This window comes from Pogona vitticeps, chromosome 6 (assembly GCF_051106095.1).
Source record: "Pogona vitticeps strain Pit_001003342236 chromosome 6, PviZW2.1, whole genome shotgun sequence".
In the NCBI taxonomy this organism is placed as follows: Eukaryota; Metazoa; Chordata; class Lepidosauria; order Squamata; family Agamidae; genus Pogona; species Pogona vitticeps.
In genome coordinates, this window is record NC_135788.1 from 84,583,992 (window position 1) to 84,606,369 (window position 22,378).

General features: G+C 41.4%; 1 protein-coding gene across 14 annotated transcripts in view; it reads right to left on the reverse strand.

Moving 5' to 3' along the window:
- TANC2 (tetratricopeptide repeat, ankyrin repeat and coiled-coil containing 2) overlaps positions 1-22,378 on the reverse strand; it is a 297,308-nt gene that overhangs the window by 46,866 nt on the left and 228,064 nt on the right. For all 14 annotated transcript variants that reach the window (XM_073004058.2, XM_078377736.1, XM_078377733.1 and 11 more), the window contains 5 exons: positions 21,037-21,318; positions 19,351-19,484; positions 12,671-12,902; positions 12,391-12,557; positions 10,502-11,109 (listed from right to left, as the gene is read on the reverse strand). In XM_073004058.2, the coding sequence (XP_072860159.1) occupies positions 10,502-11,109; positions 12,391-12,557; positions 12,671-12,902; positions 19,351-19,484; positions 21,037-21,318 (1,423 nt within the window). The remainder of the gene's footprint in view (positions 1-10,501; positions 11,110-12,390; positions 12,558-12,670; positions 12,903-19,350; positions 19,485-21,036; positions 21,319-22,378) is intronic.

Below are 22,378 nucleotides of genomic sequence, written 5' to 3' on the forward strand. Positions count from 1 at the left end.
GTCACTCAAAAGAGTCAGCATGCAAGGCTGTAAACTCCAACAGAAATACTGAATCAGTGACAGTAAAGCCCAATTCAATTCTGACAGATCTATAGAAGAGAAATTAAGGTAATTCTAAATATAATTACCAGTGGGGAATATAACAAATAAATATGATACTATGACTCAGTGGAATATGAATAATATATAGATACATGAAATTAAAAAGATAACAAGGAAAGTAGGGAATAACCTATGTCTGTTATGGAGCAACAGCAGGAGCGTATTATCAAAATGCTAATTGAATTGTGATTTTTTTTTAATTTAACATTAATGGTCTTAATTTACCCATTGTAAGTGACAAAAGAAGCAATATTAATTTTCTGAAAGATTGCATATTAAAGAAAAACAAACAATATTTGAAACAATTTGCTGAAATCTATGCTTGATGCACTGAAACAAAAGACTTGTTATATTTATTAAGTCATCTATACAGTTTGCTGACTGTAGTGAGTGCCATCAGAGGGGGCTTCGGACTGGTAAGGTAAGGTGCTTCTTTTTGCTTTTTAAAAACTGTTCTGGGTTGCTTTTGCAGGGTGGGTTTCGGCTGGGGGGTTATGTTTCTGTGCTCTGTTGTTTAGTTTTTTGGTTTTTTTTTTTTTTTTTTTTTTTTTTGCAGCCCCAGTGCCTTCCGATGGGGCTTTTCTGTGTGCTTTATTTTTGGTTTTTTTGTTTGTTTGTTTATGCCCCAGCGCCTTTGGGGCTTGCTCTGTTTATTTTTGGTTGTTGTTTTTTTTTAAAGCCTCAATGTGTTCCTATGGGGCTTGCAGTGTTTTATTTTTATTTTATTTTGGGGGAGTTTCTTCTTCTTCTGGTACAGATTAATCACATTCCAATGTATTACTATGGGAAACGGTGCTTTGACTTATGGCCATTTCGAGTTACACCCATCTTCTGGAACGGTCGTAAGTCCAAGCACCACTGTACTGTGGAGGAGGGAGTCAGATACTGCAGCCAGATAGCACTCTGTATGTCTTCAAGAACTTTTCCTCTCTAACCTGGACTTTTCTTTAAAGATATCTATTAACATGTGAACTTCGTTCTTGTTAATGAAGAAATCAATCAGACACTAAATACTCCCACTGATACACAAGGAACAGAATATATCACACAATATCTAAAAGAGAACAAGTTCCCAGCAAATGGTTAAAGATTGTAAAACTGATTATCTTAGAGTTTCTAAACAGTTACTTAAGAATTGTGTTTGGAACTCTCTCCAAATTGTCTTGTTGTTGAAACTATGTGCAGCCTCCATTAATTTATATTAAAAAGGAGAATATTCAGCTTTGATTCCATCATATCACTTGCCATCTCTCAAAAGATTTAGTGTACAGTATTTTATTGTACCTTACATATTCAGATGGGATGTTGTGTCCCCCAGAATAACATTTTGTTGCAGAATCCACAGAGAACCTAACCTACAATTGCATTACATTATAACATGAGGAGTTGTAACCAATGTCCTTGGGTTTTGTCAACTGATAATGTGGAGTTCTGTTTTAATCTGGAAGGGGGTAGTGATGAATTTACTAGACTGTTTTTTGTTGTTAGGGCACATTTTGTGTGTGTCAAAACCAATGTATTGGGACAAAAATATAAGCTGTACAGACATTTGTCTTGTTTAGTTTTTGCGTGGCAGCTCATGACACCAGGTCTAACAGTGAAGAGGGAGGAGAGGGGAACTGCTGGTTGGCTGAAGAAATACAAGACTTGTATATTAAACCCTGACTGGAATCTTAAGTCCTCTCCCAATTTTACTGCTAAACTTCGTTGCATTTAACATTTCTTATAGAAAACATCCCACAAATCACTCAGTGGATTATGTGTAAAATAAATTTCATAACTGCTTTAAAGACTAATAGAAATATTTCTCAATCATATAATGTAAAATTATTATTAGACCACACTAAGAGAGAAATTAATATTATTATTACATGTAATAAAGTACCTGAGAGAAATTCAAATGTTGCTTTCTCCAGGTGTGCCATTTGTCATAAGACATTTCTAATGAAAAATATGGTACTGATGGAGATATTTGCAATTGGACTGAACATGGCATTAAGATTTCAAGAGGCAGCACACAATGGAAGCTTGACCCTGTCAGAGATTACTAAACTATAAATATATATCCTGAACAGCGCCACACCATTTTTAATACTTTCCATTAATGAACTAGGGTAGTCTGAATGTACAAACTAAGCCTGTGTGGTTTCACAGCTAATACTGTTCAAATTTTAAATTTATAATAGAAGTAAAAATAAGGTTTATTATCTCAAATGTAGTTATTAGCATTTGCTGATGATATTCAGAATAATGTTAGATGAGAAAATAAGAGACCTTTGGGTAGTGTGGGCGGCATATAAAGTAAGTAAGTAAGTAAGTGAGTGAGTGAGTGAGTGAATGAGTGAGTGAGTGAGTGAGGAGTGAGTGAGTAAGTAAGTAAGTAGATATTGGGGTCAACAGAGTTACATGCAGTGTATTTTTCTATTTAAACTACACCTGAAGCCCTATTCAGGCTCATGGGTAGTACTGTAAATTGGAGTCCCTGACTGTGGACCCCAAGTTAGACGTCCACAGGGCATCCTGGGAAAATAGCTAGCCAGTACAGCCTTGGGCAAGCTGCACAGCTCTACAGTGCCACAAGAAGAAGAGACTGGTGAACTGCTTTGAGTAGTTTATACCCAGGGAGTCTTGGCCAGACATTGCTGCCAATATGAAATGTTGCCTAAATGGCACATCATCATCATTATTATTCAGGCTGAAAACCAGCCTAGAAATCCATAAATTAATATATAAAATTGTGTTTCTGTTCTGTGTTGTCAAGTCAGAACCAACCTATAGTAATCCAATAGGTCTTTCAAGGGAAATGAGATATTTAAGTAGTGGTTTTTACCAGTTCCACTCCCCCAGTAAGTTTCCATGACCAAGTGGGGATGTGAACCCAGTTCTTGAGTCCTAGTTTTAGTTCACCATTCTACAGTTTACACTACACTGGGAGTCTCATATATATAATTAGTAAGCTAATATTTTTCATTATAGAAACCTATATAAATTCAGATATCTTTTGAACTCTGTTGTGCTACGATGATGTGAAGTGGACTGGATGAAAAACATCTGGGGAATAAAATGGCCTGCTCAACAAGGCTGTTGACTTCAATCATACATCCCTGTCACTTCCTGCTTTATACTGTACATGTTACCAGAGCCACATTTAAACAAATCAGTAGGCCACTGCTACATCATGTTTCAGCCTAATTTTTCTCTCAAAACATGCTAGGAAAGGCCCCTTTCAAGGTTCAAGGGATTCTAAGGATTTTCAAGTCCTCCCTTTGCCAATGCAGTAAACCCATATCTTAAAGCACCAGATTTAAAGGCCATCCAACCTTTGCTTTAAAAATTTCAGTAAAAGAGAGCAGTATCAAAGAACATTTCCTTTCAAATGCTGCTTCATGTTTTTTCATTTGGATCTTCACATACTGTATAAAGGGACCACCTTGAATGATGAGACCACAACCCTCTGAGGCATTCAATTTCACTGGCAAATGACACTGTTAGGATAGTCTTCCTAATGACTAGTCAAAATTTCCTTTCTTTTAACTTAAATATGTTACTTTTGATCCTATCTTCTTGAGATAAAAAAACCAAGCCTTCTCCACCTTCCACATGACAGTTCTTCAAAAACGTGAAGATGGCCATCATATCACCTCTCGCCCTTTTCTTCTCCAGACTAAACATGACCAAGTTCCCTCAACCTTTCCTCATAAGGTTTCGTTTCCAAACCTCTTAGCATTCTGGCTAACTTCCTCTGGACACACTCCTTCATTTCCCTCTTAATCTGTGGTGTCCAGAACTGGATGCAGTACTCCAGATGAGGTTTGATGAAAGCAGAATACAGTGCTACTATTATATTCCTTTATCTGGATGCTATACCTCTGCTGTATACCTTGTATACCACATTTGCATGTTTTGCTGCCACATCACACTGTTGGCTCATATTTGGCTTATGATCTACTAAGACTCCTAGATCCTTTTCACATGTACTGTTCCAATGCCAGCTTTCGACCACCCTATATTTTGCATCTGATTTTCCTTTAAAAACTTATATTGTTTGTATTAGCACAGTTCTCTATCCATTAATGTAATTTTGAATCCTGCTTCTGACCTCTTATCAATAGCTTCATCTAAGTCATTAATAAAGATATTAAACAACACCGTACCTAGGACAGAACTCAAGTTGTCACTCCCCTCCATGATGATGAGAAGCTATTGGTGAACATTTTGTGCACAAAGCCTGTCAACCAGCCACAAATCTATCTAACCATACTATCATGTAGCACACACTTTACCAGCTTGGCCACAAGAATATCATGAGGGACTTTGTAAAAAGCCTTGCTGAAATCAAGATCCACTACATCCACAGGATCTACCATTTCCTTGTTCTTTCTTAGCTTCAACTGTAGTTGAAAAAAATATTTTTGGCTTTTCCCCCTCTCTTGCAAGTCTGAGCTCATTTTGGGCTCTAGCCTTCCTAAACCTTCCTCTAAAATACCGGCTACCTCATTGTACCCTTTGTTGTTGACGTGCTCTTCCTTTCATTTCCTATACATTCCTGTTCCAGATAATCTCATGTCTTCCTCAACAAGTGCTCATTAACAAAACAACAACCCAGAATGAGGAACAAATCTACATTCTTTCATAATTAGTGTGAATTGATGGTGAAAATTCTATTTGTTTGTCTGCCCATGTGATGCAATCAGTCACTTCTTAACATGTGGCACTTTCCCACAAGATTAATGCTGAATGCTTTACAGTGTAAAAGCAGACTAGAATTTGGGCTGAGATGATACAACAATACCGTGTTAGTATTCAATGCCTGTACCTCCTAAAACTGCATCACAACATCATCTGTATGTATTTAGGAAAGGACAGGTTACCTCCCTGTAATAGTAGTTTGAATGGTCCTCTGCGAAGTCACACTCTGGATAATCCGCACATGAGAAGAGCCTTGTCAGAACCTTCTAGAGCTTCTGTGATCAGAAAGAAACATCTTAAAATAACCCCTCCCGACTACATGCACCTTGGCTCCAAAACGTTTTCTCCCCTCAGTGCAAGTCAACTGCTGCTATGAGTGAGGGTGTGACAGAGAGGGGAGAATGGGTGGGAGACGTGACTTCACAGAGGACCACTGTCCTCCGTCTTTGTGGCCTCTGTGAATTACACTCTGGGTGACTAGCAAGCTGCCTTACCTAGTAGGAGGGTGTCATGCCAAAGTGAAGGAAAGTATAGTTCTTCCAAAGGAGGCATCTGTTTTCTACCTGACATCCAGCTGATAGTAGTTGATAAATGTCAATGGCTGTGACCACATGGCTGCTGTGCATATGTTGTTTAGGGGATACTCCTGAGGAAAGCTGTGGATGTTGCCAAAGCTCTCGTAGAGTGAGGTCGGATAGGTGCCAGTACTGGAGTGAGTGCCAGTTGATAAGCTAGTTGGATAGCAGACATGACCCACTTAGAAATGCATTGAGCTAAGACCTGTAGGCCCTTTGAGGAGGCCTGATAGCTGATGAAAAGGCAAGAAGAGCAGCAAAAGTGCTTTGTGCAAGCTACATAAATGGCAAGGACATGCTGAACGTCCAAGGATGCGCTCCTGAGGGGTGGAAGGCGATGAAAAGAATGACAGAAGAATGATTGTCTGGGAGAGGTGAAACTGAGAAACCACTTTTGGGAGGAGGGAAATGTCCAAGAAGAGGTGAACCTTCTCCGGGTCAAATTGAAGGTATGGATAGTCTGAGTGGAGAGCTGCTAGCTCACTGACTTGTCTGGCAAAAGTAACCACCCCCAGGAACATAGTCTTAAATGTGAGGAGACGGAAGTCTGTAAAACCATGGGCTTGAAGGGACACCACTGAGGAGGACACACAGAAACATCAGGGTACATATGAGTGAGGCTTGAGATTTTTGTTGGTGAGGTTTGGCTCGGTAAGGTTGTTGTTTATAGTAAGGCACATAAGATGTTTGTCTTTGAGGTTCTTGTTGAAATTGTTGAGGGCAGTGGCATTGATTGAGCTGAGGGCATTGTTGGTATGTGAGGCAGACTCTCAAATGCCTGGCAGCTATCCCATTTTTCTGAACATTCTCAAGGATGTCATCAGTCTCGGCATTGAAGAGACCAAGTCCATCAAATGGGAGGTCTTCAATGCGCCTACACACATCCTCGGCTAGACCTGTAGTTCTAAGCCAAGAGAAACACCAAAGCGCTATAGAGGTAGCTATTGATTTAGATGCGGCATCAACTGTGTGTCTAGCAGATAGCATTTGTTGTTTCTCCACCGAAAGACCCTCTTGGTGAAAAGTTTGTGCTAAGACCCTTTTATCTTCAGAGAGAGCATCAATAAAGGTAGACATATTGTCCAGAGAAAACGTTGGTAGGTGCCCATAGCTCCCTGATAGTTGGCAACTCTCATGGTGAAGGAGGTAGAAGAGTATAGCCATCTGCCCATGGGGGTCAATGTGCTTGCTGTCTTTATTAGGTGGTATTAGTATTTATGTGTAGAGAGTGAGATTGTGAAGCTTCAATGAATATGGATTTGGGAGCTGGTTGTTTCTGTAAAAAGATTGTACCTGGGTCATGTCTTTGATAAATGTTGTCTATGTGTTTTGACACCGAATGAGATGATGCTGGTTCAGTACTTGGTCTATGGATTTGTAGGTTGAGCGATTTGGCCATACGAATTATTAGTTGAGCATAGGTTTGAAAATCCTCTGCTGGTGACAGAGGGTCTGTCTCTGCTAGGTCAGAATCCGGCAATGTTAGAAGTACTGATGGCATCTGAGGCCTTGAACCATGATCAGATGGGTCAGCAACATGCCTCAAGTCGATCGACTGTCGATCGATATCGACGTCGAGTGGCTGGTCCTCAAAATATTGGTGTAGATGTCGAAGGGGCATCAGTGGACAGTGGTTAATATCAAGGGTTGTCGATTGGTATTGACGTTGAAGATATGTCCAAGGACAGGGGGCGATATCGAGGGTCTTTGATCGGTATCAACATCGAAAGCGTGTGCATGGACAGGGGGTGATATCAAGGGTTTTTGACTGCAGCTGATATGGAAAGGTGTGTTGAAATGGAGGTTGCTGTCAGTGTTGAGAGAGCTGTCGAGGTGGTAAAGGCATCGATGGACCACACTGCAGTATGGCGGAATAGAGAGACGCCGGTGATGCTGAGCAGGATGAGCGCTCATGGTCATCCTGATGGACAGAAAAACAGTACAGTAACTTGCTGGAGGTGCAAACATGCCGGGAGCCGAGGAGTATTGATCGGCTTGCTTGGATCTCTTAGGTATCGGCAGATAAGAGGTGCCAGGTAGTCCTGGGCGATCATGGTAATAAGATTGCTTTGACACCAAAGGCTCTCTAGCACAGTGGTCCCCAACCTTGGGCCTCCAAATGTTCTTGGGCTTCAACTCCCAGAAATCCTGGCCAGCAGAGGTGGCGGTGAAGGCTTCTGGGAGTTGTAGTAGAAGAACATCTGGAGGCCCAAGGTTGGGGACCACTGCTCTAGTAGAGACAACCTGCAGGGGCAGCACTGCCAGACCAGGAAAAGCAACTGGCTGATAGTCCTTGGCGGGCTTCTCCGTTGAGCACCGATCGGGGCAAACAGCATTCCAATGATGGTGCTGAGTGTGATCTCTTTTCACGTGAAAAGGCAAGCTGAGGCTCATATTTGTTTGTTTGTTTAAATTAATTGTTAAAATCGTAAACTTGTGATTTTATATATTTTATACTGTTTTGTTTTTATCTATGTAAGCCACCCCGAGTAGACATGGTCTAGAGGGGTTGGGTAAAAATCTAATAAATAAATAAATAAATAAATAAATAAATAAATAAATAAATAAATAAATAAATAAATAAATAAATAAATAAATAAATAAATAAATAAACAAACAAACAAACAAACAAACAAACAAAGGCTTGGTGCCTTTGTTGATGTGATGGAGGCTGAAATGGTAGGCCTACTGGGGCAGAGTAAGGTACAGTTTCTGGTTGCGTTTCAGTGCCATGGATGTCTGGCATGGCAATTTGTGAAGATTCACTTGGAGAGCCCAAAGATTGTTGCGGGCTATCAGGGGAAGCTGTGAGTTCATAAACACGCTGTTCCTGTTTGGGAGATTGCGATGCTGAGTTTGATTAGATGGAAGTGCCTCCTCATCTGAAAGAAAAATGATGCAGATGAGGTCCCCGGACTCCAGTAGTTGTGGAGTCAGAGAAACGGTTTTGGAAGGCTTCGATTTCGAAGACTTAGCCTTCTTCGGAGGCACCGGTTCAGGTGCCGAGGAAGCGTCCATGGACAGTTTTCTCTTAGAGACTGTTTTCAATGTCAAGGGTTTCGACATCAAATGTTTGGCCTTGTGTACTCGCATGACTGTCGATGTCGAGGGCAGAGTAGGTTCTTGATGATTGGAACGAGATGGAGTAGCTATGAGTCTGATGTCCATTGATAATCAGTCGACTCACCTCCCAGTCCGAAGCCCTCTGAACAAGGCTCTTGGCCCCAGACACCTTTAGTCCTTTTGACTTTGCCTGACCCGCCATCTCCAGCCAAGCACTTCCAAACCTATGCTCAGCTAAATGGTTTGTGTGGTGAAGTCCCTAACTGTTGCTTCTGAGCTGGTTGATGATGCTGAGCCCTTGACACCAAGGAAGGTTCTGTTATAATAGATGGCTGGTGTCGAACATACTCAATGTCGACAGGGCCCTCGGAGTAGTATTGATGAGAATGTTTGATACTGAGGGGCTGGTAATGAAGATCCCAGGCCGACAAAGGTGCTGATGGTCCACGCTGGAGTATTGTGGAGTGGACTGAGATAGGTGAGGCAGATCTAGAAGACTGACCTATGTCCAGTGCTTGCAGGGGGGGGGGAAATATGCTGTTGGGGCCGAGGAATCTCTAGGAGCCCAATGAGATTCATTGGAGCCAGAGGTTAAGTGGCATTGAGCACTGGTGGGCGAGCTAGATGATGATGGCTCCACTTTGACGCTGACAGTTCCCCTCAGGGAAAAGAGCATTTGGACAGAGCAGACATGCAGAGAAAAGGAGCCATCTGGTAACAGCAGGTGGGTACCTCTGTACAGCACTGTTTGGGGCAGAAGGGCTCCCAGTGACAATGCTGAGCTTAATGATAGTCAGGGTCCATGCAGACAGGCAAGCAGGAAATCTGGCAAAGTTGATGCCAGTGTTTATGAGCTGGAGGCAAAGGTCTGAAGCTCACAAGGCAGAGGAGCTGCTTGTACAGCGCGGTCTGAGTAGCCCAAGCTGTTATTCAAGATCATACTGGGGGATCGAGAAAGTGAAGGAGGGCTACCTAGAGAGGCAGTGAAGTGATCCATGTGGTGCTCCCAATCTGGAGACTGTGAGAGGTGTGGAGACAATTGGTGGGCCGGAAGGGCCTCGTCATCAGAGAGAGATCCAACACAAACTAGGTCCTCTGATTCAGCAGGAGAACATGCAATCAGTGTCAAGCTGGCCTTGGAAGACTCCAGCTTCAAAGGTTTTGGTTTTTTAGGTGGCAAAGGACCTGCAGTTGAAGATTGATCAATTGACACCTTTAGCTTCATTGTCGATACGTTTTGGGCTGAAAGGCTGTTGATATCGGGGCTGAAGGCTTGATCTTGTGAGGGTGGGCCCGGCAGCCAAGGTCAATGTTGATGCCAGAGGAGCTGCTTGGTCCTCAGAATGGAAGGGGTGGCTGATGGATGCTGTTTGGTGGTCTCTGAAACAGCTTTGTCCAAACCTTTGCTTGGGGCACTGATTTACAGATGGGTTGTGCCATGGTTCCTCCTGGCTGGAGAGATTCCTCCCAGAGATGGGAGTTTAAGCTTGGAAAGATGGCTATGAAGGATTTTGTGTCTAAAATTCTTGCAATGAGGGCAGGAGGTTGTTTGATAGGTCTCTCTGAGGCAGAAAACGCACTTGGAGTGTCCATTAGAGAGAGGGATTTTATTATTGCAGGAGATGCAACGTTTAAATAGGCCTGTAGAAACCATGAAGTATAACAACCGTGGGGGGGGGGGGGGGCTCGAACACAGCAGCCAAGGCTGGAGAGAGAAGAAAGGGACAAACAAAGGGAAAATCTAACAGATATGAGAAAGGTTAAAGGGAAGAAACAAAAACTTTTCTCCTTCTCTTTCCTGTAGGAATAAACTCACAGAAGCTGACAAGAGGCAAAGAACAAGACTCTCAACACGGGGGTTGAGAGAAAACTGAGGGGAGAGTCTTTGCGCCAAGGTACATATAGTGTGTGGGGGCTATACTAACATTTTTTTCTGATCACAGAAGCTCTAGAAGGTTCTGATGAGGTTCTGTGCATGCACGGATTACCCAGACTGCAATTGACAGAGGCCATGAAGAAGCATGATGTAATCTCTTAGAAACAGTTGCTACAATAATTGATGTATTACTTACCTAGGGTCACAAAGGAACTTGGTTTTTTCTCCTTCTTCTCTCCAGATCAGCCATTCTCGAAAAGATGGATGGACAAACATCCGGGTCATATCCCTGCGTTTGATAAGAAACATGGAGAGATTCTCCATCCTCTGTTGAAAGTCCTCCCATTCCAAGGTGCCTTCAATGCTCCCTGCATTGATGGCCTGAAAAATATGCTCATCAGTCAAAGGGTGTAAAGATGCCACTGCTACATTCAACAGAGGCATCACTCGGTCAAAGGAAGACTGTGTTGGGAACTTCATATTGCACTGGAGTAGGTATACCTCTGAAAGCGAGACAGGAACTACTTTATAGCTGGAACTTTTTAACACCAAATAGCCCTTCTCTATAAGATCAAATGTGAGCTTCAGGTACAGGTAAGATCCTTGACTCAGGGTTTTGAGATGAGAACTGAGTTTGCCAAAGGTTGTGTTGTCCATTTTGCCATTAAGAGAGATATTATTCTGTATTTCAGAACTGCTATGTATTCGGTGTAGGATATATGCTTGGAGATCCTGATCTATAGCTTCATTCTCTTCCAGTCTGTCCAAGAATATCCTATGGAAGGGCAATAACTTAATTATTTCCTAAAAGGAAAAGAAAAGAGTAAGAGTAAATTCTGGAGAACTAAAAAATAGCAGAAATACATTCAGTCTCCCAGTGACAATTGTGGCATGTTTTTATCTTCCAAATGGGATGGTTACAAGCCATGCACAGAGATATTGTTATATAAGCCCCAAATAGGGACACACCATATATATAATTTTTTAATTTATTTTTCAGCTGAAGCAACAAAGTTGTTTAAATAGAATTCATGCAAAATTGTTGCTGCCCTCAGGCTAAGTCCAAAACTATATGTGATACAAATGTGGAAGGGACTCAGGGGTTGGGGAAGCAAACTCAGGAATTAGTCCTATGCTTCACCAGTGAAGTTCTGCTGAACATCCTTATATTTCTTTCAACTAAATTTAACATAATGTAAAGCCAGATTTTCAGCATAGATGAGACCACAACCAAAAGGCAGAGAAGCATACAGCAAAACAGATATATTCTGCCAAGTTTTGATGCTGGACTCCACCATGCAGGAGTTAAAAAAAAAAACATTTTCAGAATGAAAACAAGAAATCATCCTCATAAGCTTTCACCCTAGGCCTGCTTAAAGCCAGCAACAGCATTTGAGTGGGAAGGGAGGGAGGGAGTCACTTTTATTATTATTTTAAACAAAAAAGGTTATTGGGGGGCTTAAAAAGGGCATGACCCAAAATAGCATTCAAATGGCCAATCATTTCCCTATGGAGACTTCTGGAGATGTGACTGGTCATTTTCCTGTCATTTAAGGGAGGGCAGGGGAAAGTCCTTTTGCTCATCTATGCTTTATTGGCGGGACTGCAATTAGTGCTTAGAATTATTGTTTCACAGGTTCTGGAAGCCAGAAAACCTTCAGATTCTATACCAAGAGAATAGCATTTTTCGGTGGGGAAAAACCCATTCCTTTGAATATTAACAGTCTTTATTTCCTGAGGAGTCGGACTGGTTCTGGCAGCTTGAACATAGGCATGAAAATACTAAGTCTAAATGCAACTGTAACAGAGGTAGATGTCAATATCCTAATATTTTGTTAAAAATTATCAGGGTCACCTTAAATGAGGTTGCTACTTTAATATTACAGTGTTACTGTTTTAATAGCCATATGTATCCCCCCCCACACACTTCTCTCTCTCCACATACATGCCTCTGAAATTGGGCACAAATTATTTTTATTCAGACAAGAAGCCCATCAAAAGAGACTATATGAAATATATGCTACTACCATAGCAAAAGAAAGCCACTCCTATACTAATGTGTGGAAAAAGAGGTCTCCAACCTACCTGTAAACTTGTTCTAACTGTTACAATCAGTTTCAACCAGGATGGAAATTTCCCTATCATTTTGCTGAGGAACGACACTATTGTATCCCCATAATCAGGTTTATGAAATTCTGCTTCATTTAAGCCATCAATCAATATGATGAAATCTTCATTGGGGATCTTCCGCTCTGACAGTTTGATGGGAAAGAAGGAAAAACATTTGAACAAAAAATATTCAGTCCATGCTTTTAAAGGATGGAGTCACATGCTGCAATCATAGTAAACTCATGTCCCTCATTACCTTTGTGAAGGCTTTCCAACGGCTCTAGAACTCCCCTCCGGAAAGAAGCCAGAGGATCTTGAACACAGGATCGTAAGCTAAGCATGCTCTGCAAATGTGGCTCCCGCAACAGTTGCTCTCTGTATGCAACAAACTGGGGACAGCGGCACAGTAGGGCTGCCACGTTGTGTACAAACTCTGGCACAAGGCAGGTGTAGGCATTATCTGCCTGGCAGTAGTGATAAGCAACAACCTACAAAAGAAAGAACCATCATTAGAAAAATGGAAATAGTATTTGGTTACCTATTGCACTCTAACAAGGAGAAAGATCCCATATTAAGTGCTGGTGACACAAAGACAAAGAACTGGGTGGGACAAGTCATTCACAGCAAATAATATGTCATCTGAAGAATTAAAACAAAGAGTTTAATGATAGAAACAGACATAAACTTGTTTGCTAGAGACAGTGTTCGGTATTTGGTATTGCAAAGATAGCCCATAACTCTGTTTACTAGCAATTCTGGTAGCCAGGTCAAGTACCAAAACTCATACACCCAAAGCAACTTTGTAATTTAGGATATGACAGTACTACATGAAACAATTAAGAAGAATATAAGGGAATGAATTCTCATTTGCAACCATTATTTTTTCTTTAAAAATTGTTAAATTGGGAACCATGAAATGTCTTTCAGGTAAGACTAGCAGGCTTTTTGCTGTAAATAGCTACAGTGGGGTCTTGACTTGAGAACTTAATCCGTATTGGAAGGCGGTTCTCAAGTCAAAATTTGTTAATTTAGAATTTATAAGCAGAACAAGTTTGGCAGCTCCAGATGTACAGTATGTACTATTATGGTTCCTTATTCAAGGGTTAAGAAGGGCATATTACCAGATTCATTTAGTCTCAGTTTGTATTCTTTTGCTTGTTCTCATTTTTTTTGTAATAATTCCCAACAAACCCATTACTGTTCCTAATGTGCATGCTTCAATTCTTTAACACATATCTATGTATGTCCATAATAATTTTCTTCATATTGTACTGAACTGTAAATATGGTCTGTGCTAGAGGAGGGAAATGCCTGGGCTAATGTGTTCTTCAGTTTTTAGATTAGTTTAATTTCAGATAGACATAGGGTAAAATAGTTCCTAACTCCAGTTTAATTTCACATTCCAATCCCATAAATTCTCAGTTGCTTTAAATTTACAGTATACATTTTGTGAGTTGGACACAATTACAAGTTGTTATTCTATTAGAACTGATTTTTCTTGGCTTACTTGAATAAGTCGTATAGTTTCTTGAGCTTGTCAAGACATCAGGTAAATACTACAAGTAGAATTTTCAAAGTTCTACATATGTCAGAATATCCCATCATGACATACAGTACTGCAGCTTTAGACTAACCCTGTAAAGATACAATCATTCCTTCTGAGGCACTGGCAGTACACATGCTCTTCTTTTCAAAATAGCCTCGATTCCTTTTTTCCCCTTCTCTCTTGTTGCTCCCTTTGGACTACATTGTCTTCTCTCCTTCTAGCTATCAAAAATTTATTTATTTATATTTATTTATTTATTTATTTGATTTGCATCCCGCCCATCTGGTCTGGTCGACCACTCTGGGCGGCTTCCAATAAAAATATTTGACATAAATCATACAATATTACAATCGATTAAACACAAAGAATAATAGAACAAAAGAAAGGGGAAAGAAGAGAGAGAAAGTTAAATATTGACAGGAGGGAAGGCCTGAACATATAACCATGTTTTAAATTGACTCTTGAAAGTGCCCAGCGTAGGGGCCGCACGAATCGCCGGAGGAAGGTTATTCCAGAGGCGAGGAGCCACCACTGAGAAGGCCCGGTTTTGTGTCCTTTCCTTCCGGGCCTCCCGCGGCGTTAGGCTCCTCAGCTTCAGCTCCTGGCTCGTGCAGGTGATCCGAGTAGATCTAGGTGGGAGTAGACGTTCCACCAAGTATCAAGGTCCTAAACCGTTTAGGGCCTTATATGTAAGCATTAACACTTTGAAGTCAATGCGGAAACGGATGGGCAGCCAGTGCAGCATGGCCAGCGTAGGAGAGATATGTTGGTATTTCCTCACTCCGGAGAGGAGTCTGGCCGCTGCATTCTGCACCACCTGAAGTTTCCGTATCAGCTTCAAAGGCAGCCCCACGTAGAGCGCGTTACAGTGCTCTAATCTAGAGATTATGAGCGCATGTACCAAGGTGGTGAGCGCCCCCGTGTCTAGGTAAGGCCGCAGCCGGGCAATCCGCCAAAGATGGAAAGAGGCGGTGCGGACTACCGACGCCACCTGTGATTCCATGGTGAGCGTCGGGTCCAGGTGTACCCCCAGGCTGCAGACCCCACTCTTTGTCATCAAGTCAATTCTGACTTATGGTGACCCTTTTCAGGGTTCCCTCTTTCCCTCTTCTTCCTCTCAGTGCTGCTACATGCAGAGAGAAAAAGCAGCTTCCTCGGGGCTGGGGAAGTGAAGAAATGAAAAAATGATCTCTCTTTTTTTTTTTTTTACAGAGCAAAGAAATTACATGCTATCCTCTGAAGATGCTGGCCACAGAGACTGGTGAAACGTTACGAAGAACAACCTTCAGAATATGGCCAAAGAGCCCGAAAAACCAACAACCAAAATTACATGCTGCTGCTCAAGAAGGAAGATAAGAGTAGGGTTGTTTTCAGGCTCAGTAATGTGGTGTTGGTGGGAAGAGGACAAGGTACAGGTAGCCTAATCAAAAGGGAAGCGAACAGAAGAAAGGAATTGTGTTTCTTTTTAAAAGAAGAAAGCCACATGCTGCAAGTGTCTAGACTAAGAAGGCTGGATCCAAAAGAGGACAAAGGTCCACATACTGGACCTTTAGTGACTCTGTTTCTTCTTTCTTGAAGTTACCTTGTTTGCTCTACCTAATTAGCCTGGATCCAAATGCACTTTGGATTTTTAAATAAATAAAAAATGTAGATGTTTTTAGGAGGTTTCTCTCTGCCACTCAAAGAATCATGTTGCATAGTCAGATGGGAAAGTGTGGGTAATCCCACTCAACACAGCCATGTCTCCCTTGGAACCATAATTTGGCCTACCCACCTAACTGAGAACAAAGCAGAATTAGCTTCTGCATTGAGTGAGGGAACTTTAAGTCTGGTTTGTACAGTAAATGGATGGTTGGCGAACTTTACACAGTGGAACCTCTATTTACGAATGTACCTACAGCATCTATGAACAATCCAACTTACGAACAGCTCCGTTAACAACATTTTGCTTCTACTTGTGAATGGAGCTTCAACATACGAATGAAAAAAATGTGGGGGAGGCGGGGAAAGCGTGAAATTTGAACATTCAGTTGACCGTTGGCCAGCGAAGAGGGTGCTTGTCTGCAACATCGCTTGTCCAAGCAGTTAGAGAGTGGATAGGGAGAGAGTCTTCAGACTGCCTGATATTGCCTGGTACTGTACAGTACTGCCTGGTACTGTACTGTACGGACTGTATTTTTTGGCTTTTTTTTTTAAATTATTTTTGGATTTTTGGCTTTCTTTTTATAAACAGAGAGACTGCTTGTTCTGGGTGAGTACACTGTATTTACTGTATTGTACAGGATTTTTGCAGCTTGGTGGGGGGTAGGGCTAGGTGGGGGTTAAGTTTCTGTGCTCTGATGGGTCTTGCAGTGTAGATTTTAGTTTTAAAATGTGTGTGGTTAAAATATGGCTCTAAATTCTGTTTTAAAATCAGAAAATACAATATTCTATGTGGGGCTGTGGTGGTTGTAGATGCAAGCAGCCAGGCAGGCAGGAAGGCTCTAAAATGGAATTTAGACTCAAGTCTCTCTCTCTCTCTCTCTCCCCCCCCCCCATGTTCTCTTTTTGTGATGATAAGTTCTGTGCTGGAATACAGTAATGGTTGCTGATTGTTGGTGCAAGCAGGCATTAAAATGGAGTTTAGACTCCAAAGTCTTTTTTTCTTAAAAACAGAAAATATTCTGTGAGGGGCTGTGCTGGCTGGTTTGCTCTAAAATGCAGTTTAGACACAAATGTGTTTTGTTTAAAATGTGTTTTAGACTCCAAACTCTCCCCCCAACTTTCTCACTCTGTCTTGTCTCTCTTTGTGCTTAAAAGCACAAACCTTTGTCTGAGAGGTCTGTGTGCCCCAGTGATAACCTTCTTTCTTTCTTTCCTCTTTTCCCCATTGTTCCCTCCCTCCCTCCTTTCCTGCCCTTTTTTTTAACCTAAAAGGTGCTTGGCTTGGCTGAAAAGGTGCTTTTCAAGGTGTTCTGTTTTAAAGGTGTTCCCTCCCTCCTTTCCTGACCTTTTTAAAGCTAGGTTCATCTTAGATCAAAAGAAGAAAAATTCTGCCCCTACTGGTAGATACGGATTAACTGGCTTTGTATTAGGTTCCTATGGAAACTAATGCTTCGACTTAAGAACAGCGCCTCTAGATAAGAATGAAAAACAGCCAGAATGGATTAAATGGTTTTCAATGCATTCCTATGGGAAATTTTGCTTCTACTTACGAATGTTTCAACTAACGAACATCTTCTGGGACAGATTAAGTTCATAAGTAGAGGTTCCACTGTACAGTATACTGAAGACCTTATATATTAAGCTGCACTTTAATGAGCATCTTCATGCATATTTTAAATGTTGTAAGCCGCCCAGAGACCTTTGGGTAGTGTGGGCGGCATATAAATTAAATTAAATTAAATTAAATTAAATTAAATTAAATTAAATTAAATTAAATAAATAAATAAATAAATAATCCTGAGTGGTGAAGGGAAGCTTGCCAATCACTCATGGCCGAGCAGCTCAAGAGATGCAGTAAGGAGAGATACTCTTTGAGTCGTAAAAGCCAACATAACGTAAGTCTAAAAGGCTACCTCACTGCACCAATAACGTATGTAGGTTGTGACAGAGACAGGATAGATCTATTTCTGATTTGATCATTGCAGTGGAGGTGGAGGTGGTGTTATACACAGCATCTGAGGAATGTTACAGGAATGCATTTCTAGCTATCCGGTTACCTTTACCTTTATTGGCATAAACATTTCTAGCTATCACCTCAACAAGTGCACATAATGAAAAGGGATCAAGCTTTATTTATTTAAATACTGCAGATCACACCTGTCAATAAAGGTATGGTCCATGTTATGATGTGCTGGCAGAGGGTTATACGCTCTTTCAAAATGTACTGCTACATAAAGAAGCTGTCCTGTCCTTGAAAAACTGGTGTACAGATCACAACAAGGTGTAGGTAGCAGCTTCTTCCAGAGCTGGTAATCAACTATTTTATGCGGAACATCTGTCCTGAATGAAAGTCAGCTACCAAGTTATATCATTAAGTTAATTTATTAAGTGTGCTCAGTCTAGATGTCTGTATATAACTACAGGATTCAGACATTGGGAAAGTGGCAGCAATACAAGAAAGATTTATCAGCAGAGGAAGCAAAAATTCAGAGAATGTCATAAGTCTAGCACTTCTACAGATGCATCCCAATTTTTCTGAGTGTTAAGAGACATGGGATTCTGGAAAATGTACATTAAATATCAGTTTCGGCATTAAGCTGCAGTAAACCAAAACTCCTGGAGTGTAGGTGGGGAATCTCCAAGGTTCTCATAAAGGCAATGATGAAACAGACAGGTAGCAACCTTCTGGGAACCCCTTTCCATGAGATCCAAACTGGAGCAAAGGTTAATACCAGAACAGCATTAAAAGATTTCTTCCAATCCTGTCTTGTTGCATCTTCATTGGATAATTCAAAATTACATGAAGAACTCCATTTTATTTTTAAATCCATTTGTCTCTTAGGATTTTCTTTGGCAGTGTACTTTTAATTCTTTTTCTTTCCATGTAAACAAACATCTGTCATGAAACTCAGCAACACTATCATAAATTGGCAAACAAAAGGCTTTTTTTTAAAAAAGTATTTTTGCCTTGTAGGAAATCTTCCACTTGATACTGGTGAAGAAATAACCCTGTCAGGATCTGGGTGGCAGCAGGGTTTCTCCTGCACCATCACCCTGGCAGCTGCAGAGCCAGGCCCAGCTTGGTCCCAGGAAGAGCCAGCATTTGCAGGATCAAGTCCTGCCGAGGCAGTAGCTACCAGAACTCTCATGAGGTCCACTTAGGAGTCCCGAGGGAAGGCATACTTAAGGAAAGGCTCTCCCTCCCAGAAGCTGCTTCAGCAACACAGGTGGTCTGGCTGTACTTTTCCTGCTCCCAAGCCCCGGCACTCCTGCTCTGAACTCCTGTACTCTGAACTCTGACCCTGCATTCCTGCTCTGTGCTCCCATTCTTGCAGCCCAGTTCCAGTTCCAGTGCTCTGGTTTCCAGTCCTGTGCTCCTATCCTGGCTTGTTGGTCTATGTGTGAGTTTGGGCTTGGCACGCTGTGGTGTTGGTTGGGTCCTGGTGCCCTTGTCACTGCTGTTGAAAACAACTGTGCACAACCCGGGCCCTGACAAAGCCAAAAGTTGATCCTTCTGACTTTACTGCAACCTCTGTGCTAGCAAACAATACATTTTAAATTTTAAAATGGAGAAGATACCACTATTTCCATTTAAATATGTAATTTTTTGGTATTTGTGGAAATGTCAGAAGTGTACTAAATCCTCACTTGAAATCATTTGGTTTACTGCATGCATATTCATGTTTTGGTAAAAGATATATAAAAAACAAAATGAAGAAGAAACATTTAGCAGGAAACAAAGATACCTGAGCAGCAAGCCTCCGCATAGCTTCTTCTTGGCGTCTGCGCATTTCTGGGGTTCCAGGGCAGCTCCCACTTGTGATGGAGGAATGAGCAGAAGGTGGTTGGGTGAGGGGAAGCTCTCTGTTTGCATCAACATCTGTAATGCAGAAGGAAGTACACAGCAGAACCAGCCATTATTCAATCTCTTATAAAACTCTAGCCATGCCTTTCCCTGAAAGCCAAGGTCAATTTTCAAAGGACATCAATATGTATTAATCTTGACAGAATCTGATCAGAGATTGTCTGGTATTAGATGGTGTTAGATGGTAGGTCTCTGGCGCTTAAGGGAAGAGTGAACAACATAACACAATCGTCACCTAATTCTATAGCCATAATCAGAATTATGAATGTAGCAGAAGGATTGATAACTGTGAAATGCCAAAAAAAGAAGTATGATAAATACTCTGCTTCCTTGGCGTAACCCAGTTTCAGAGGAAAAGATCCAGAGTTTTACATATTCTGTAGAAGCCTACAATTGTACAACTACAGTGATAGATTTTGTTTCTAAGTAATTGTGAAGACCTAGATGCGAGGGATTGTTAGTAAGAAAATCATATTTATGCATCGTAAACACACACCTAATTCCTCTTTCATAAACCAATGGAACTTATATAACATTAGAATAAAATATACAAAATATGGGAAGAGGGCAAATGGATATTAAAGACAATGATGTTGGGAAAGGTTGAAGTCAGCAGGAAAAAAGGAAGGCCAAGTACGAGATGAATTTACCCCCTAAAAGAAGCCATGGGCTTGAGTTTGCAAGAGCTGAGCAGGGCTGTTGAGGACAGGAAATTCTGAAAATCACTCATTCATGGGATTGCCATAAATCAGGGGCGACGATGACATATAACAATAACATAAAAGCAGGACAGCCTACAATTGCTAGAATGAAATGACTGCCTTTCACCACAGCACTGACCATTTCTTCGTTTTAATATTTCCATCATCTTTAAATCTCTAGATTTATAAATATGACCCAACCCTTCAAAATGCTCTGAAGTATAGAAAACTGTACGTCTGTCTGTTGAAAATAGCTTTCCAGAATACTGGGGGAACTTATCTTGTGCAAACTGACCAGTCTAGGGATGCCCTTAATGGGTGGTATATAAATCAATGAAACAAACAAACAAGTCTTAGCTCTGCCAGAATTTCAGAGGCAAACGTCTGTTATTTGGGGATGGCCACAAAGAATTAGTTTGTTTGTTTGTTTGATTTATACCCTGCCCATCTGGCCTATAAGACCACTCTAGGCGGCTAGTTGCATCCATCCTTCCTATATAAGCTTGGTACCTAAATGCATCACTTAGAAGTGTGCTTTTGGCACAACTATGGTTTGTTGTTAGCCATCTGGATTTGTATGGATGAGAAATAAATAAAATAAAATTAGTATATAGATAATTAGGCAGATTGCTGCCATTACTTTTATTTGAGCTACAGTTGCAATAAATACAGAGAAAAGAGTACCCTTGAATTTCCAGCTATTCAAAGTGCATGTGGTACTTGATCAGAAAATGTATGGTTGTAAGCCATACAAGGGCACCCACCACCACATTCCAGCCTGCTTGTATAATGCACAAAAAAGGACATTCTTCTCACATACTGTACCAAGTATGCAGACTCATCTACTAGTATATCTTCCCACTCACGTTTTGGGGATGCATGGGGGCTGTCAGAGGCAATCTGCCTCATGCGTGTTCCATGACAGCTCAGTGCAACCAATCTGGAGATGATTGCTGTCTTCCCAAAGCCAATATTTCCAACAATCACCACACCTCTGTTCACGCTGGCATCAGCACTCTGCAACTGTACATCAATCTCTTGGAACACCCAGTCCCGGCCAACAAATACCGACTCTGTGGTGATGCTGGGCACCTCAAAGAGCAGCGGTTTCAGAGAGATATCAGGAGGTCGGTAAGGTGCAAAACGTACTGCAAAAGAATACAGAAAATACACACAATTCAACAGTTCACAGTCAGTCATGATTAAAGAAATACAGAGCACTATCTTCCAGTCCTGGAAGAACTGTGTTGTTGCTAGGAATTTGTGTTAACTCAGGCATATCTGGATCATAGTGCTACTCTATTCAGAAAGAAAGAAGTGAGAAGAAAATGATTTTTGGGACCCCAAAGGTCCTTACTCCATATTGTTGTGTTTTTTTAATAATGATTACGAATAGAGGCAAACAGACTTCTCTGATGTTTAAGTTTTTTCATTTACAGTACTAGCTGTTCCACATCTTCCGCTCTAACCATTTTCCAATAAATTATAGAAATATACAGGCACATGAAAAAAAATTATCACAGTTTTCCATTCCTTCTTTGGGTTTACAAACGTTAGCCTCCAATTAAAACATGAAAATACTGTGTGTTCAAACACTGTACATTAAAAAAAACATGTTACTGTGTGCACAGTCATACCAACATTCAATTAATTAACAGAAAGAATAAGGTAAGTGGATGTGAGGTGGTGAATTGGATTACAGTGGTGCCTCGCTTAGCGAGTGCACCGTATAGCGATGTTTCCGTATAGCGATCCCTTTTTCGGGATCGCTATACGAAAACATACCCGATCTTCGCAATGGGGAAAACCCGCATTGCAAAGATCGGGTATTGCGGCGGCCATTTTGGAGCCGCCGAACAGCTGTTCGGCGGCTCCAAAATGGCCGCCGGAAGCCCGGAAATGGCTGCCGGCAGCCGTTTTCACGCCCTGCCCTTGCTTAGCGAGGGCACGAAAATGGCTGCCGGCAAGGGGAATCCTCGCTGAATGGGTAAGTGAGCAAGGTATTGGAACACATTCAACTAAGTTTAATGCGTTTCAATACGTTTTCCCTACCCGTTTAGCAACGATTCCGCATAGCGAGGGTTAATCCGGAACGGATTAACCTCGCTATGCGGGGCACCACTGTACATCATGTCTTGACTTTTTCAAATTGCTCTATGAAGGGTTACCCTTCAAGAGACATTGAGTCTTCAATTGATACAAATGGGT